Source organism: Daktulosphaira vitifoliae, unplaced genomic scaffold, assembly GCF_025091365.1.
Source record: "Daktulosphaira vitifoliae isolate Bord-2020 unplaced genomic scaffold, ASM2509136v1 Scaffold_1, whole genome shotgun sequence".
In the NCBI taxonomy this organism is placed as follows: domain Eukaryota; kingdom Metazoa; phylum Arthropoda; class Insecta; order Hemiptera; family Phylloxeridae; genus Daktulosphaira; species Daktulosphaira vitifoliae.
The window spans coordinates 77182894-77201274 of record NW_026099572.1 but is presented as its reverse complement, the minus strand read 5'-3'; the positions used below and the strand labels follow the sequence as shown (position 1 = coordinate 77201274).

Sequence of the window (18381 nt, the reverse complement as noted above, 5' to 3'; positions counted from 1 at the left end):
ACGTTTTTTTTTTTAATTTTAATCGAATTTAATGAACTAATTTTTTACTTGCGGATAATAATTATTACCCGTAAGTAAAAAATTATAATGATTATAATCAGTGAAAATTTGAAAATATTTATAAAAAATAGAAAATCATACAAAATATATTTTGTATATTCTATGTTTATGATGAAATCACTTATTTTTAGCGGTTGTATTAATATATTTTAAAAAGAAATTAGAAATCAGCTAACTAAATATTCCTAAAGAATAATTAATAGTAACTATTTACTCTTTTGATAAATAAGAATTCATATAGTTTTATTAATAGTTAATTTTTTTAATTAAGTGTTTGAGTGATTTTATCTAAAACTTTCGTTTAAAAATGCTAAACGAAATGCTAACTTAAAAATGTTATACTGGTTGTTAAGTAAAAATAAACAGTGGTGTGTACAAAACTTATATTTATATCTTACCAAAAAATTAAAAGGTTCCCGAATGTTTTTCGTTAATTTTCACACTTTTTACTTAAAAACTACACTCCAAGGTAATCTACTAGCATAATAAATTGTTTGAGTATTCTTTAAACGAATTCTATGAAAATTCATACTTGTCATTGAAAAGTACTATAAACTTAAAATTATTTTAATAATAATATTTAGAATAATAATCTTAATATTTGCATTATTTACATACTAATATTATTGGGAAATCATAATAAAATTAATTTTTTTTTATTAGTGATTACTATCTAAAGCAGATCATATAGTAAATCTAAATCCAAAAGTAATCAGACAAATTATATAAATAAGTGTTGCATTTAACTACTTTTTGTGTGTTTTAAATAATGTAATGTATTTTAATTATATACATAAACAACACGTTTCACATTCAAAATATTAAGTATGAATTATGACATAAATATTTTATAAAATAAAAACATGTTAATATTTAGTGTCTGTATGTCGATAACTTTGTCAAAAAACTAGCCTTACTCAAAAATATTGATAATGTTGATTCATACAATTGTGTGGGTGGTCTGAAGAAAAAAATAATTGATATGAGATATTAAACTCAATTTTAAGTTGAAGGTTATATCAGTATTATCATCAAAACTAGTAATTTCTTTTGATCTATTCTAATCAAATATATTCGATATCAATATTACACCTAGCGGCATTCGAATTCCTTTGACACGAATCATGATTGTATAATGCAAAACACACATAAAGGAAGTAGTTAATTTCTTTAATACTATTGTTTAAATTTTTATTCAGTTTCTTAGAATGTACTTTAAAGAGATAATTCATTATTATTGGGTAATTCTATATGCCTATTGACTATGTAATGGACTGAATTTTGCATACTCTACGTTTGTACATATTATGTTTTGTTTTTAATTTTTTGTATAAGTCTATCCATGTATATGTAAGAAAGTTGAATGTTTCATGTCAATGAACTTTTCCCCATAATCAATTTTACTTACACGAAATCAAATTTTAAAATAAATTAATAATAATTTGTATTGTAGTCTCTTTAAAAAATCATTTTTAAATAACATGCATGTTTATTCATACCAGTATATTAAGATACTTACGTAAACTAAAAATTGTAAATGTAGAGGTTGTGTAGACTTGGGACCACATTTCAGCAAAGGACTACCACAACATCCAGTGTCATCAGCACATACATGAAGAACAGTACAAGATGGTATATACCTTTTATTTGAACTAGGATATATGTCACTGGCTTTTATCACCCGTGGCCTTGGTACTTTACATAAAGCTTCTTTGGCGATCCGCATTTGATGTTTGTATGCTTCATTGCCATCATTTACACCTGGTGAAATAGTTTTATGTAAAATAGACTACTTAATTTCACAAATCTATTGCTTTTTAATCAGAATCGCAAGAGAATCGTACACAAAAACAGTGTTTTTATTGATTTCTTATTTACCAATAAAATGTTGATAAAAATTACTTTACGAATTATTCAAGCAACGACTAAAATAAATTGTAATTTGATGGCACTACAATTTATTTCTAGGCTTATAATAAGTAATATTTACACAAAAAACTACATTATAGTTGATATAAATAATAATACAAATATTCAATGTTTTATTTCATTAGAATTTTTTATATGTATTATTTAGACTTAACTATGAATATCATTGAAACATAATGCCAATTAAATGTTAATACATACCGGTACGTATTATATCATATGTGCAATATAAAATATGATCATATACAATGCATACTATGTTAAATGTTCATGTTTAAAAACATATAATATTTAGAAAAAATGATGATTTGATCTAAAGCATAATAGCGACTTCTATTATCCATTAATTGGAGCTTTTTACCTTGTTGTATACTAATCCTATGCGAATTCCGAAATGTTTCCTCGACAGTTTTCCTAGAACCCAAAAGTTTCCATTTGTTTTCTGATATTGTAGACATTGTTTTTGCAGGTTCATGTTTTTGTACATTCTAAAATTAATTAAAAATTACCAATGAAACTTTACTATCAATTTTAAGAAAATTTTCAACAACAAATAAAATAAAATAAATTGATCTGTAGAGATGTATAAGCTTATAATTTATATGATCAAAAAAATTAGAATTGTTAAGTTCAGCTATTTAAAAATTAACCTATTAATAAATTAGCGTTTGTACTAGTTTCCATGCGTTGGTAATATGAACGTTCACTTATGTATAGTAGTGCACTTTCCTGGAAATAAAACGTATCCCCATAGAAATTTTACCAAAACAACACTCTTTATAAACATTTTTTAAACTAAGTTCGGAAATATATTTTTTTTTGTGTTCATTAAAAACACTGTTTTTATCACTACTTGAATCTGTAACATGAAAGTCTAAAATTTTGAATATACTCTAGGTATTTTCTAAGTTAAAGTCTGTTTTGAACTTGGTTCTATATTGTCTTGCCTCAGTGCATGATATAAAAAAAAAATATTTATATATAAAAGAAACGTCAGTATTAAACATATTTATCGACATACCCACACAAGAGTTAAGTAAAATTTTTATAAATTTCATATATTTTTTCAATCTAACATGTAGAGAAAATAAGTCATAATTTATTATCTGAATTATTTTAAATCATCGTTAGTAATCATTTCCTTTTTACCTTACATGTTGAATTATCCTTAAGTATTTATGGCGTACATTAAAAAAAAAAATTGAGATGTTTTTTAATACTGTCGCTGTTAAAGTAAATGAATAGTTTATTATACAAATCTCATAGATATTTATCAAATCATATTATTATGATGTTTAAGATGTACGTGCTTAGAAATTTATTCCAAACAACACATGGCCACAGCAAAAATAAGTATAATTTAATGTTTTTTGTTAAGGTGTGTGAATGCGAATTAAAAGTATGATCGTAATATTCAGAAGTCTCCCACATTTTTTTACGTGACGATTTAAAACTTGCTAAATATATTTTTCACACGTTAACACAGACCATGTCACAAAGGAATAAATCTAACCGTGTTTATTATTAATGGATGAAGAATTCGATGTAAAACCCACGGACATCGTCTTAAAAACAAAATGTGCATCTATCAATAATATATGACATAATAGGCCTATTGTAGCGCCTACGTGTGAACATCATGTATTACATGTGCTAACTGTTGGCTAGTAACTTTTAAGATTGTCTTCGTTCGCGACAGCAATCAAATACATTTCAATGAAGCTGAATATTTTATCAAGTTAATCATAATATTACTTCTATTAGTATATTTATATCATGGGCTTTACAAAAAAGGGCATTAAAGGTCATTTGGCCTGAGCGGGAGTTTAATGGGGTAGTAATATTTTCAAGAAAAGAATATATTTTTGGTCGTGGTAATTTTTTCTTTTTAAATTTATTTTAAACAATATTATTACCCAAAAATAACAGTAAAAACATCATTATTTAAACCTTACACTTCCTTATTCTATTTAATCATAACAATTTATCATTGTATTTCATACGTGTTATTTTTGTAAAATATTACATGTACGTATACAGATTTATAAATTTAAATTTTGCGTAATATAGTTATATTATAATATCTATTTTTAAATATATTTGTTATCACTAATATTTTTTTTATAATTTATAAGGATAAGACAACGCTAAAGACCGTTTTGTGAGACACTAAAATTAAACTTTAGTAAAAAAGAACCTTTTTTCAGTCACTAAATTAATTTACAGGCCCTTCAAAATACGTTCATAGTGTAGGGATACAACTCTTTGTACCGACCTGTATAAAGATTGGGTGGGATAAATTTTAACATTACTAACTATATACATTTAGAAATAATTAAAAAAAAGTTTTTTAAATTTTAAAAAATGAATTTGTTTATTTATTTAAACTATATATACATTATAAGTGTTCCAAATGTATAACCGATACAAATTAGTCCGTATCGTTGTTATTATATTGTAAACAATTACACTAATATAGAAACTTTAAAAAAGTGTTTGAGACTCAAAATTAGTTCAAGTAATTAGGTATATGTTATTCTTGTCTTATTATAACAGATAAATGTATATTTTAAATACTAATTAGAAAAACAATATTTCTAGAGACCCTGTGCAAGTTATCTTAAATTTCTAAATTTAAAACAAAAAGAAACCACACTAAAGATATTAATGCAAATGAGTTTATTTAAAAGGTTTAGTAAAATGTTGGTAGATGTTTCAGTAAAAGATAAAAACACTTGTTTTAAAACATTATATTTAACCCATTATGCACTTAGTCCACTCACATTAAAGCTTATAAATGTCAAAAATCAATTATATCCAAAGAAAATGAAATGCAAGTAAACTATCTGTTTAGCTTTTTAATAAAAAGTACATAAATTTCAAGTATAATTAGCCTGAAGTAATTTTGTATACTAAAATTACTTATTTTACTATAATTCAAAATAGTTAGTATGATTGTAAACATGATATCCAATCCTTTAATCTCAAATTTCCACTACAGTCATACGTTTTATTACTAAAGCAAAATGGATTATAAGTTTTACAATAACGTTATGGTGTAATTGCGTTATTTTATTCTGTAAGATATGTATACGTTTGATATTTAATTATAGTCAAGTATCTTACAAAGACTGGAGGCTTAAATTGACATTGACTGAAATTTATTATTGTTACCAGCTTTTGTATTTATGATTAAGCAACATCAGAAAAAGGGGAAGTATTAAACAATCTTCTTGGTATTTACTATATTATTTTTCAATTCATAAGACATTTATTGTAAGAACTTTTATACTAAAACTGTTTTAAATTCTATTATAAATACTATTATAGTTCTCAGGGTCATATTAGAATATTATTTCGGAAGGGATTCAAAATATGTATACAAATATAGACATTGAATTTGTTATATATATAAGGCCTTGATAGTTAAAAAAAATATTAATGAAATATATTTAAATTTAATAAAATATTTTTACAGATTATTCATTTGAGGAAATAAATAATCTAGTAAAACTAGTGATGGGAAAATACGGTTCGTTGTTAAATCTGAATTTTTTATACTAAAGTTTGAAATCCGAAATAGATATTTTAAGAAAATTCAGATTTATTTCTTATCACTACTAGGAAATTGGACACAAATCTGGTGAAGCCTGAGGGAAAAATATTTTATGTTGTCATCAAACATATTTTTAATATATACTTTAGAAAAAAGACACGAAAATAAAAAGTTATTGAAATGTAAAATAATCAATAACATATATTTAATAATTAAATATATACACAATTAAAAAAAAAAAAATTTAAGGGCTGCTTATTTCACAGTTACGTGTATAGTCTTAACAATGATTTTATTTGATTTGATCCCAGCAAAAAATACAGAATAAAATAACGCAATTACACCATAACGTTATTGTAAAACTTATAATCCATTTTGCTTTAGTAATAAAACGTATGAGTGTAGTGGAAATTTGAGATTAAAGGATTGTAAATTAAGTTATTACTAAAGCGTGTCATTCACACGATCTCTACGCGAGATGTTGTATAAAAAACCGGCGCAGATGATCAAAGTATTTTATGACTGTTGCGAGTTACTGGTACCTTAGTTACATTAGATGTATGTAAAAAAAAACAGAGATTTTATATTATATAGCACCCCACGTCCACAGTATTAGCAAGTTAACTATACAATAACTTTACAAAACTCGGAAAAGAAATATTTTAATTGAACTTATTTCTGAAGAAAACAATGCTAGTTATTCGTAAGACATCGTTGTGTTATTTGTTTATCTTGCAGTTGCAGCATACATAGTAAATGTTTGCCAAGTAATAACAGTTGTCTAAAAATTATTGAATTCAATAAAACTTATTTAAGTTTAATGATGCAATTATTTACTACCAAAATTTAAATATTGTAATAATATTATAATATATTGTATAATCTCATGTTAAAATGTTTACTCTAGACAAGATTTTAAACGCTTAATTTCGAAAGATAAATGTTAAAAAATGTAAAATTGGCTTTGTAGCAGATCATGAATCTTTTCAACGCGACATTTATATACATAATAAATAATTATGTTATTATATTAGTAAACTTTTCATTTAAGTCTGATAACTACATAGTGTAACAAGTCAAATGAGCATATTTTTTTTAAATTTTCATAACATATTAAATATTAAAACAATGATAGTACACTTTATTTTATACTTTAAGCTCCAATAACATTAAAAATATACTTTTCCATGAAGTTTTGTAAAATTAAATTTTAAAATGTTTGTAATTTTTGAAAAAAAAAAATCAGATGAGAATTTTTTTAATATTGTTATATACATTGTATGTTTAATGTATATAATCATTTATGTAGTAACATGGTTTGATTATGTTGCCCTGAGCTATACTGGTTTTCTGGTCATAATATTAAGAATCAAAATGATTTGCAGCAATTAGAAAATTATGATAAATATCTAATGAATATTATTACAGTGTTGGTGAATTTATATTTATCGTAGTATTCTTAATCATTGTATTAGTTTCTTTTGATATTGATATGTTTTCTTAATAAATGGTCTAGTGCCAAAGAATCTTTTCGTTTTTGCTGCAATATAAAACTATATCTGAAATATAGCCAACAAGCGTAATAAAACTGTTTTAAACTCATAAAAAGCGGCATTTACAGAAAAGTTTTTTTAACTATTCTGCCTCTGATGGTTTATTTCAGTTCGTTGTTTTTATTGCTATACGCAAATTGGTCTTAACTTTCAAATCAGCGTATACTCTTGAAATTATTTATTTATATAATAGCTGGTTTTACAATAGTAAGTGTGTTTTTTTACCCCACACTATGATTGCTTATAAAACAATTCAAGTTGTATTATAATTAGTTTTTTTTAAACTTTTATTTTTTTATCTATTTGTATTTACGATTTGTTTCATTTGTAAATATTTGGATTTTCTTAAATGTAATACTCATTAACAAAGATTAAAATTAAAGGGGACTTTTAGTTTCCATTGTAACACTATTTCATGTATTTTATTGCTGTTTTAATGTCATCTTCTATGACCATTTGACCTCTCCGAAATGATTTAAGCCTTTAAGCGAACATCGGTCGATTACCCGGACATCGTGGCATTTTACAGGCGGTGTAAAAAAACAATAACAAGAAGTGTACTGTCGTAATACAAATTTTTTATTGGGTTTCAAGATGAGATGCGAATGTCTATCAAGTTCAACTGTAAGTATTATTAATATCAGATATAATGCGAGGCTAGTTTGACAAGCCATTACACTAACTTGAAACATCTAGGACGAACGTCAAAAGTGTTTGCACGATTTTACGATCGTCTGGAGAACTTTGTCGGGTCAAACACTAGCCACCTTATACCGTAATAATCGTGATGCAATATTAAAAATAATAATTACAATAAAACATGATGGTAAAAAACAGTCGGCTTACACGCACACGGTTGTCACCAGCGTCCCTGACAACTACATCATAATCAAATTGTATCTAAATGACTACCACGCTAATACCCTCATCGTCTTATCGTTTTTCGTACGGTACGCTTTTGTCCGCCTTATTGGGTGGTCGCTTCCGCCGTTCTTATTATGTCAAATAACACTAAATAACTAACAATGTGTATAATATATGGTCTTCTGTGAATAAACGAAAAGACAAACCGCAGTCGAGTATAATGACCCGTGAATGAGATTCATTTTACTAGAGCCGATCATTTCTATGCGAGTAGTATCGTGACGGATCAGTAGCATCCTTTAAATTTAATACCTTTACTTATTTATTTATTTTTTTTGAATAATCTCGACGTTCATTAATTTTAAACTCGTTTTCGGAACGTTTATAGTATTAATATTCGGTTGACGAGAACTATATATTTTTTTTTTAGAGATTATATGTCGAATGTCTTTACGTACACATACCGGAAACGAACCCAATGAACTTTTAAGAGCGTCTAAAATAATACCACATTAATTATTACAATACGGAGACCGAGGGGAAGGCTTAGTTGTAAAACTATAATGCAATGTTTTTCGAATAAAACCAATTAATCTTTGTGCATTGTATCAAACCGGAGATACGGTCAATTACGACTAGTCATATTATAGACTGGTTCCTTTTCAGTAATCAATAAAATAAGTTAAAGCGAATAATTATCATAGTAGTATAAATCGTGTGCTGTCAACAATTATGTTTATTCGGCACCCTACTGCACTGAATAGTTAGACACGCTCATAATTACTAGGTATTATACGAGCTTGTAATATAGTTTAAATAGACTATCAATGATACCTATTGATGATAGCGGCGGTTTGATAGGGTAAATATAAAACACGTGATTTATACTACTACAAAGGGATAGGAAAATAATAGAACTTTGTAGGTTTTTACACAAATATTATTTGCTAAAAATTCTGTATTTTTAATAAGAGAAAATAGGGAGGGGACTTATTAAGACAACATTTTGAATAATGTTAATCACGTTATTATATTTTGGAAGTTCAAGTGACAGTGATGTAGTCAGGATTTTTGCATGGGGGACTAAAGATCTTTTTTTTTTTTGGAGAGTTTATTATGTCCAATTACTCCAGTGCTTACCGTAATAGTTATCAGTGGCTGGCCTATAGATTCTTTAAGGCCCCATGGCTACAATACTGACCACTACTATCAAATTACTTGTTATTGAAAACAACAAAAAATGCTTAAATAATTAGCTATACATAAAGATGTATCGAGTTCGATGTTTAAAAAATACGATATTTAAATGGGCTGCAAATAGAGGGGTAAAAAATGTTAAATAAAGGAATCATAAGTTATTCATTAAAGAGAATGCGCACGAAATGAATAAATGATATTGAAAAAAGTCATTTGATAAAACGTTTTACTCGTTCTATCTTTGAATAAGAATATTTAAAATAATAGCATCGTGTGGACCTATTTGGTAGCTCGCTATATTTGCACGAATATATTTTAAACCACTCAAGTAAACAAATAACTTCCGCTAAAAAATATCAACATAATATAACCAAAATCCTTAGATATGTCAAACTAAAAGTTAATATCAAAGTTAAACAAAAGAAATTCACATTTATTCTTTACTAATTAAGGAAGTATAATGTATTAAAACTGACTAAATTAAATTATTTATAAAATTATTAATGCAATCTGAAAACTTAACTACGCTTATTTTCATAAATAGAAATTCAATTTTAGTGTTGTACTATTTTTATTTCGACAATAGTAAACACATTACGTGTCCACTAAGAATGTTTTCGTTATCATTTTTGTTAGATGAATAATTGAGTGCAATTCTTGTAAAAGTAAATATTACTATTTTAAAAATAAAATGATAGGCGCATTAACTAAGAGCAGACACAAGAGGCAGATTAAACAATGACTCATTCCAATTTATATTTTCAATAAATACTTACATAATTTTACAAGTTGTTAATTTTTTATAGTCACCGCATCAAAGTCTAGTATTATGATATGACTATTGCTGGCACATATAAAGTGTATGTAAATCACTAATTTTAAGATATACCAATCGTCAAACTGTCGAAATGCTAAAACAATGACGTAATCGTAAAAACGGATGAATTTACACGGTTAAAATGCAATTTGTTGTTATATAATCTATTCAGTATGACAGTTACACCTAACAACAAGAGAAACAGAAGAAATGTTGACTTTTAAATAATACAATTAATATAAAAAGTTAATTGTAAAACATTTAGAATATTATTAATAAATAATTGAATTTCTATTATATAGTTGTAATGTTTACTTTAAATATTTTTAGAGATAATAATTTTATTATTTATATTGGTAACATGCCTTAAATACGTGTAAATACTCGAATGTCGGTTATAAAATATTTAATCAGAACCTTAATATAAACCAGTTGGTAAATTTTACAGGGCATATTTTTGTATGTATATTTAATATGTAATACAAAATAAAAGTAGACATGAATTTTCTATCGTACATATATAAGTTTTAGTTTAATATAAATTTTTGATTTTTTTTAACGGATGACTTTTTTGATAGATATATGTGATGTGTAATTTTAATGAAAAATTTGTTCAACGGAACTGTTTTATTGTCTTAGCCCCAGTCGCAAAACCCATTAGTCATTTCCATTGGCAGTTTGTAAAACAGTAGTGCAGTATTTGTGTATGTGCATTATTGGAGCAGCTGAAATGTTGCGACAGGAGATATGGCGATGACAGTAACCCAGTCCGCACAAAATCGAAAACCGTAACAATAAATATACGCTCGATGGTTTGCGTGTGAGGGTTGTTAGCATAAACAAAAACTAGAAAAAATGAATAAAAATAAAGAGGAAATTCAGTTTAATAATAAAGAAAATAGCCACGTAAAGGGAAACTGACCGACAATAGATACAATTTGTCATGACAGCATTTGCAGCCCCCGTGTTCGGCCGAGGGGATAGAACACAAATCAACCGGAAATGCCAAACGCCATTTTTTGTCACATTATGTATTTTTGCTAAATTGTTCAGTTAACCGACGTTAATTTGTCAACTGGCACGTTTTGATCACTAAATTCACTTAGCCCGCAAAATCAACATAAATAACGTCGCATTATTACAACCAAATACGCCCATCCCTTCTTAAATTATGTCGTAGGCTCACAATAGTTCTTGTTCTAAGAAAAAAACATCACGAAGAAGTCTAGATATGAGTCTAGAATCCGATGACCACACATAATACAAACATAAAACCAATTCGCTTAAAAGTAATCATCAATCTTGTAGATGAATAACATTATCACATATCAAAGTTTTTATTTTCTGACGCGTTTGCAAATATTACAATAAATACATTGTAATGGAATGTGCGAGAAAGAAATATTTTTTTCTTCTCTATACTTCCCTTATTCCCTTATTAATCAAAACATCTAAGGGTTTACCACGAAAAGAATTGTCACAAATCAATTTCAATTGATTTAACAATAAATAGAGATAGATTTCCAAACTATCAATTCATTTAAAAGACATTGATCAATGTTAAAACTGAAATGAAACCGTAGTCCTACTTCATTTACAACTGAATGGTAGAACTAAAGATCCCGCCAAACTCTTTAAATGGTTCATGAATATGATCATGATTAATTATAGATACAGCAGCCTAGATTTTCGTATTCATTCGTGTCGTAAACCATAGCGTCATTTATATAAGACAGACGTATATGTCAAATTTGTTTTTTAATGTTTATTTCTTATTGTTTATTGTAATCTTGTTAGTTTTCACATTTTGTTTTATGGATGAATTAGGGTTTCCTTTTTCATTTAAAACAGTTTTTTTTTTTCCTAAAAGCGGGCAGTTGACTGTTGTTGATGACACCATCGGGCCTTTCACACACTACACAGCATAAACACTACGCCATGAAGGTGCATTCACCTTAAAAACAGCTCTCAACATTTACACCATGACTTGAACTTGCTTTGAACGCGTTGTTTCTTTGTGCTTGTTTACGCAACCATTAATACTCTTCGATCACGAGTAAATGTTTTTTTTACCGACGTGAAAATATAAAGACATTTGAAAAATTGTTCGAATACGCCGCCTTGGCCGGGTAAAAACTCTCGGGAATTCACTTGTTCCGCTCGTATAATTAGTACAATAAATCTTGTACCTACCCTTTAGACTTTAACAGTAGTCACTTAATAAAATTCCGATTAACATATTGAAAAATTCACGTTGCGGCCTATAGATTAATTAACATACAAGCCAACAATTTTATTGCATCTTTTGTAGGCTCAATACTGGAACCCTATTACTACTCGTTAACTGTACTTCAAAGATGACAGGTGAACATTGTAATGTTCTACTCTTAACTCTAAGGACACTCAACGATAAAACTTAAACCAGTTTCTCAAAACAAATCAATGCGTTGGATTTTAATAAATTTTTTTTATGCTAAAAGCAAAACGTTCAGCGATTTTAGATTTCCTTAATTAATCACTTAATTAGTTTGAGTAAACTACTTTGAGGAGTAATTTTGTAATAATTTTGTTTTACTTATCTCTTGTCATTTTCAATATCGATGAATAAACTATCATTATAATTTATAGATCATATTACAACGTGACTTATTAAACACAACTTAAATTAAACTTTGTGGACATAAATAACTTATAAATGACTGTTATAGTTCATGTGAAGTGGTTGATAGCTTGTTATATTTTTTATGTTTGGCTACGATTACAATATATTCTTGAATGAATCAGGATGTAGATAAACATTTTCAAATTTACACATTCCTTTGAAATTATTCATTTACTAATTTTTACTAGTGTTTCATATCAGAATTTCGTTTTCTTAACAGTCGAGTTAGGTTTGGTTAGTTAACAAATCAAAGAATATTTAGTATAGAAAACACTACAACTTAAACAAAACACTTTTAATTTTATGCTTAAAATTAAATTATAGTTGACTTTAGGTCACCCATAAAAACTAAATATTATTTGTTTAATATTTATAATATTTAAATTGTTGAAACTAATTAAAGAAACCAGATTGTTTTTAATGTGTAACTTTTTTTATTTATCTTATAATTTTTTTTTTCGAGATTGAGCCTTAAATGCGAAACATTTGCTTATTTGCAATTGGCTAATTTTATGTATATACAAAGTCAACATTCCGACAATGGTACTCAACAAAAATATACAAACGATAATTGAATTATGTCAATTAAAAACATACCAGATATTGTGAGAGTCTATTTTAGGAACAAGTCTCGACAGCTTAATGTATTCATGAACATTATAAATAATTTGCGTGGTACCATACAGAGAATGCGTTAAAAATATTGCAGCTCATAGCGACCCATAAAGGCCATTCATATATTTTTATTGACAACATAATAATCACATCTTGTAATGAATTACATAACATATAATTCTGTGAGCTATTAATAGTAAGAGTATACAGTAAATGATAAATAATTATTATAATTATCTTAGTTACTATGGCATGTAGGCATAGAGATTCGATCAACCTCTAAGTTCTAAGCAAGTTATAATTTGTAAAGTTTTGACCGACCAATAAATCACGTACACAATGCACAAGCATTTGCATTCATTGAAACGTGCGCGCGAATCGTTATGATGGAAGCTGCGTTATTATTACTTCTGCTTACTATTTTAAATGGATAATTTATTAAAATACACATTTTTTCAACAGATTTTTCGGTCATCCATTTGGTATGTATAGTCGACGACTTTGTTCTTACGATAATTTGTATGCGTCGCGGCGTTCTTAAAAGGATTGCGTGAAGCAGACGAGAGGGAATGTGTACGACACAAATACGCGAAGAGAGGAACGCCACTATCTGAGCCGGCAAACCATAAATTACTGACTTGGTAAAAAAGTAAATTTTCAATAGTTCTACGGAGATCGACAGGGCATTATTATAGGTCAATAAAAAATTATTTGATCTTATAATTAAATTTTCATTACAGAAATCGATTTAGAGTTCCAAATACCGGTTACAAAAATTATTTTTTTTCTACCAACTTACGATATATTATTGTTATCTTATATGTGTAATTCATTCCATTAATTGGATTTTAATATTATAAAAACTTCCCTAATTCTATAACTACATAATTAATATATTATTGCATTCCACTATCTTAGAAAAAATAATTAAAATATTATTACTTATGAATACATTGGAGCATACAAATAATGAAAACAAATTATTTTTGACAAGTACATAGTAAAAATTTCTATGTAAACATTGAGAATCATATAAATTTAAAAAATAATCGTCATAAACAACAATAATAAATCTGTATGTATAATTTTGCACTACATCTTAAATTATATTAAATTTTTGAAAATATAAAATTCTCTTTTTCTCGTATTATGCATCCGTTCACAACACTTGTAAAACAAAAGTTCTATTATTTGACTATATTGACATTTTTAAATAATTGTTATTCTTAAATAAAAATTAACTTCAACGATTTTTATTTACCAGGTCACATTAATATTAAATTATTAAACTATGTTCCATATTGATACACTAATTGAGATAAAAAAAGTTATTTAAATATATAAAAATTATATTATAAAATGTTCAAGTATTTAAAACAACAACACTATCTTAATGTTACATACTATACAATATTAGTAAGCAATTTTAGCGTTTTTGGTTTTGTAATACCTGAGATTATTAGTTAATTATAACTTATTCTAAAGTACATTGTATTTTGCCTTAGGGCGAACGTTTAATAAATGTTATAAAATGTTTCGCCATAAATAGTAGTCATTAAAATAAATGATTTTACCTATGCACTACACGCAATTTTTGTGTACTAATCAAATAAACAATGAATGAGTTTTTTAAATACTTCTCTGCAAAGCAATTTTGGCGAAAAGTCTTATTAATACTTCTTTGATATTTCATGTCGTAATCAAATGGTTTGAATAATCAAATTTCAGTAGATCAAGTGTATTACGGTTGTAATTTTATTATGTTTACGTTCGTTTTTTATGAGTCGCAATTTGAAATAAGTCATTCGTACGATGTTATGAAAAATATAATTACCTAACGCTCATTGACAAACGAATATTAATCATTTAAACAAAAATTTTCCAAGGACTCCAAAAAATGTGTCGCATTACTAATAACCCCGGGAGATCATTGTGAACTGCTGATGATTTTTGAGAATTCAATAAGGACAAAAAGTAAAAAAAATATATACAGATATTACATCTTGACTACGTTGGACAATACTCCAATTTAATTATAAAACATAATCAGCCCAAATGTCTTAATTAAGATATTAGGAGGCGTCCTCTTTATGTGACTTATTATAATGCGATCATATCAACCCGATCGAATGTACTTGTATTCATAGTGATTTATATTAAACTTATTGTTTTCTCGTTATAATACCCTCAAGCATAATTATTTTGACTACTTAATGAATTTTTTTTTAACGAGAACACGATAATAAGAATTTGTCGGTATTTGTAATGTATTATTCACTATGCATATCATAATACATACAGAGTGTTATTCACTGAAATTATGTATTTAATAAGTTACATCTGATAAATTTTTATTATTAATTTTATCAAGCAAACAACTATGTTATTTCCTAAATATTTAAGTTAATATAGAAATTTGAATTCTACATAATTATTCAATTATTGTCAAGTATATTAAATTTAAGATTAACTAATATTTTTTATACTTTTTTGAGTTTATAGACTTAACAAACTAATTTTACCATCTTGCACAAGAAACCAGGTTATTCCAATAAATTAAACAAAATTGAAATTGTACTGAAATAGAAATAGGTTACAAATGTACTTTATTTTTAAAATTACTATTACTAAATAAAATTATTGCGTATTAACTCATAGAAATGACAAGAAAAATTACACCAAACGTATTTTATTTTAAAACAATTGGCTACAGAGAATTTAAAATTATTTCTCTGATTTTGTCGGCAAAAAATACTGAAAAAAGTTTGAGGTTTTTGGTAAATAACCCAGTAGACACACAAGTCTTTCGATATAACAAACTTGTCGTATGAATAAATAATAGGCTATGAACTGAAAAATATGTTTATTTAACTAATAAAATAACTGATATTGGTTTACCTTATCAAAAAGGGTGTTGTCTCCATCCCATCGATTCCAATGTCTAAGCCTAACAACCTTTTGTGTTAGTTCATCGTCTTCTTCTTCTTCATCATCATCATCATCATCGTCATCATTATCTTCATCGTTTTCATCGTTACTTTCATTATTGTTTTCGAGTGGCTCAGTAGTTGACGTTGAAGTTCTTATTAAAAAGCTTCGGTCTGTGGTAAGCATAAGCGTCTTGGACCTATTACCAACCAAACCTATTCGGTCGTGAAGGAATTTGTCTAATTTTGCATACCGATTATTGGCTGAAAAGAACCCGTCCACTCCGTTAGAAAACGTTTGAGCTCTTACAAGAAGCACTAACACAGTCAACACTCCTAACGCGGCCGCGGCCGCCATAATAATACTCGTATTTTTTTCTACGAATGACGAACAAAAAAAAATATATTAATATTTGGTTTAATTTCTAGTGTTTTGCTACTGATAGAAATAGTTATGGATAAAAATTGGATAATTACGCGTGAAGACTTAAATTCGTACAAAGAAACGGTACCGGTTTATTTGAATACGTCGAGGAGCACGTGGATGCGCGTGTACAGTTCTGTCGATGGCACATGATCGGACCCAACGGTACGACAACACGGAACTGTTGTGGCGCGCGACGCTACGGTTTTACTTCCCAAGTTGCAGTGGCCGTCTACGCCGCCTTGATATACATACCGCGCAGCTGCTCAGCTGGCCCCACCGCCTGCACCACTGCGGTAGAGCTACGGATATAAATCGCATGAAACGGTTGTATCACGCGTTTGTTCTATGTACAAGAGGAGCTCCCTTTAATTGGCGCGAAGGTACTTGCGGTTGTCTGACATGAAATTTAATGTGAAATTTATATGAACTTAATACTATTTCTAGTTAAACATTATTTCATTAGATAATTTTCTATTTCAATTGGAAAACATATTTATTGAATATAAATAATTATAAATATCGGTTTTCACCATTAAAAGATTTGTTTTGAAAATGTTCAGATTAATTTAATATGCTTCTAATTAATAAACAAAACTAAAAGATCTAATATTATTACAAACATTTTTCAGTTATTTGTTTTTCGAGAAAAAACAGAAACTCTTATTTTTGTATAATATTTACGTGTTTTATTGAATAGAAAAATACATTTACAAATTTATAAAGTACAATATGATCTTTTACACGCAAACAACCACAGATTTCATTACCGATATACCAGCAAAGTTCCCGATAGGTCGATCATAGGTCTTTTAATAGATGTACTGGAATTTATGTACTACAATTTTTAGTTTCGATACGAAGCTTAGAAGCTATTCATTTTAGTATGATGTGTTTTTTATTATTATTATTTTTTTTTTGTTGTTGTCTGTTAACATTCTCATTCTCAACTCTCACTAGATTTCAAAATGACAAATTTTTTACAAAACATTACCTTTTTCAAAATTTTTTGGTAACATTTTGCTAAATAAATCATTAAAAAAAAAAAAATTTCAGTTTCATCTGAATTTAACAATAGATTTTTAAAATTATAATAAAATTTTTATAATACGCACAATTCAGTAGATTTTTAACAACTATTTGTTTGCTGTTTTTAGTAAATTATTAAAATTAATTAAGTTCTGCATATTTCAGTTTTAGAACCTTTTTAAATATCAAAAGTTACTTAGAAATTATAACTATGATTTCTTTTTAAATTATCTATTACAGCAAAAATACAAAAAAATATTGAGCTTTTTTGATAAATTTCCTGACTGCATATTAATCTTAACAATAACATTTTTTTAATTCTCATAAAATTATTATAAACTTTCACAAAAATCAACTTAAAAGGACTAAAAAAAAATGGTTTAAAAACGGCATTGAGCACTGATTATTTTTAGCATATTAAAAATCAAAATGAGTAATAATTTGAAAACAAATTTTTTTAACGTAAATACTCATTTTTTACTAATTAGTAATAATATTAAAAATTAGAAAAGATAGAATAAGTCAAATTACAGATTTGAAAACAGCCCGAAATGTTGATTTAGAAAAGTTTATTTTCGATTCTAATGAAAGTTTCTTGTAGTCCAGTGTATTTATTCATAAGTAACAAAAAAATTTTTTCGAAAAGTATTGTATCAATCCCTTTATATTAACTACTTTATTATTTTAATAATTTCTCAGTATAAACTACAAAATTAAATTATTGAATTTTAGATTTATACTAAATTTA

General features: G+C 26.9%; 1 protein-coding gene across 2 annotated transcripts in view; it reads right to left on the bottom strand.

Annotated features, from left to right (window-relative positions):
- Positions 1 to 16851, bottom strand: part of LOC126896201 (uncharacterized) — a 28116-nt gene extending 11265 nt beyond the window's left edge. Inside the window, exons 1-3 of one of the 2 annotated variants that reach the window (XM_050668781.1) lie at positions 16152 to 16851; positions 2351 to 2477; positions 1580 to 1821 (exon numbers count right to left, since the gene is read on the bottom strand). In XM_050668781.1, the coding sequence (XP_050524738.1) occupies positions 1580 to 1821; positions 2351 to 2477; positions 16152 to 16538 (756 nt within the window). In that variant the 5' untranslated portion in view covers positions 16539 to 16851. The remainder of the gene's footprint in view (positions 1 to 1579; positions 1822 to 2350; positions 2478 to 16151) is intronic. The other variant, XM_050668780.1, reaches the window with a different exon arrangement.
- Positions 16852 to 18381: the final 1530 nt, after the last annotated feature.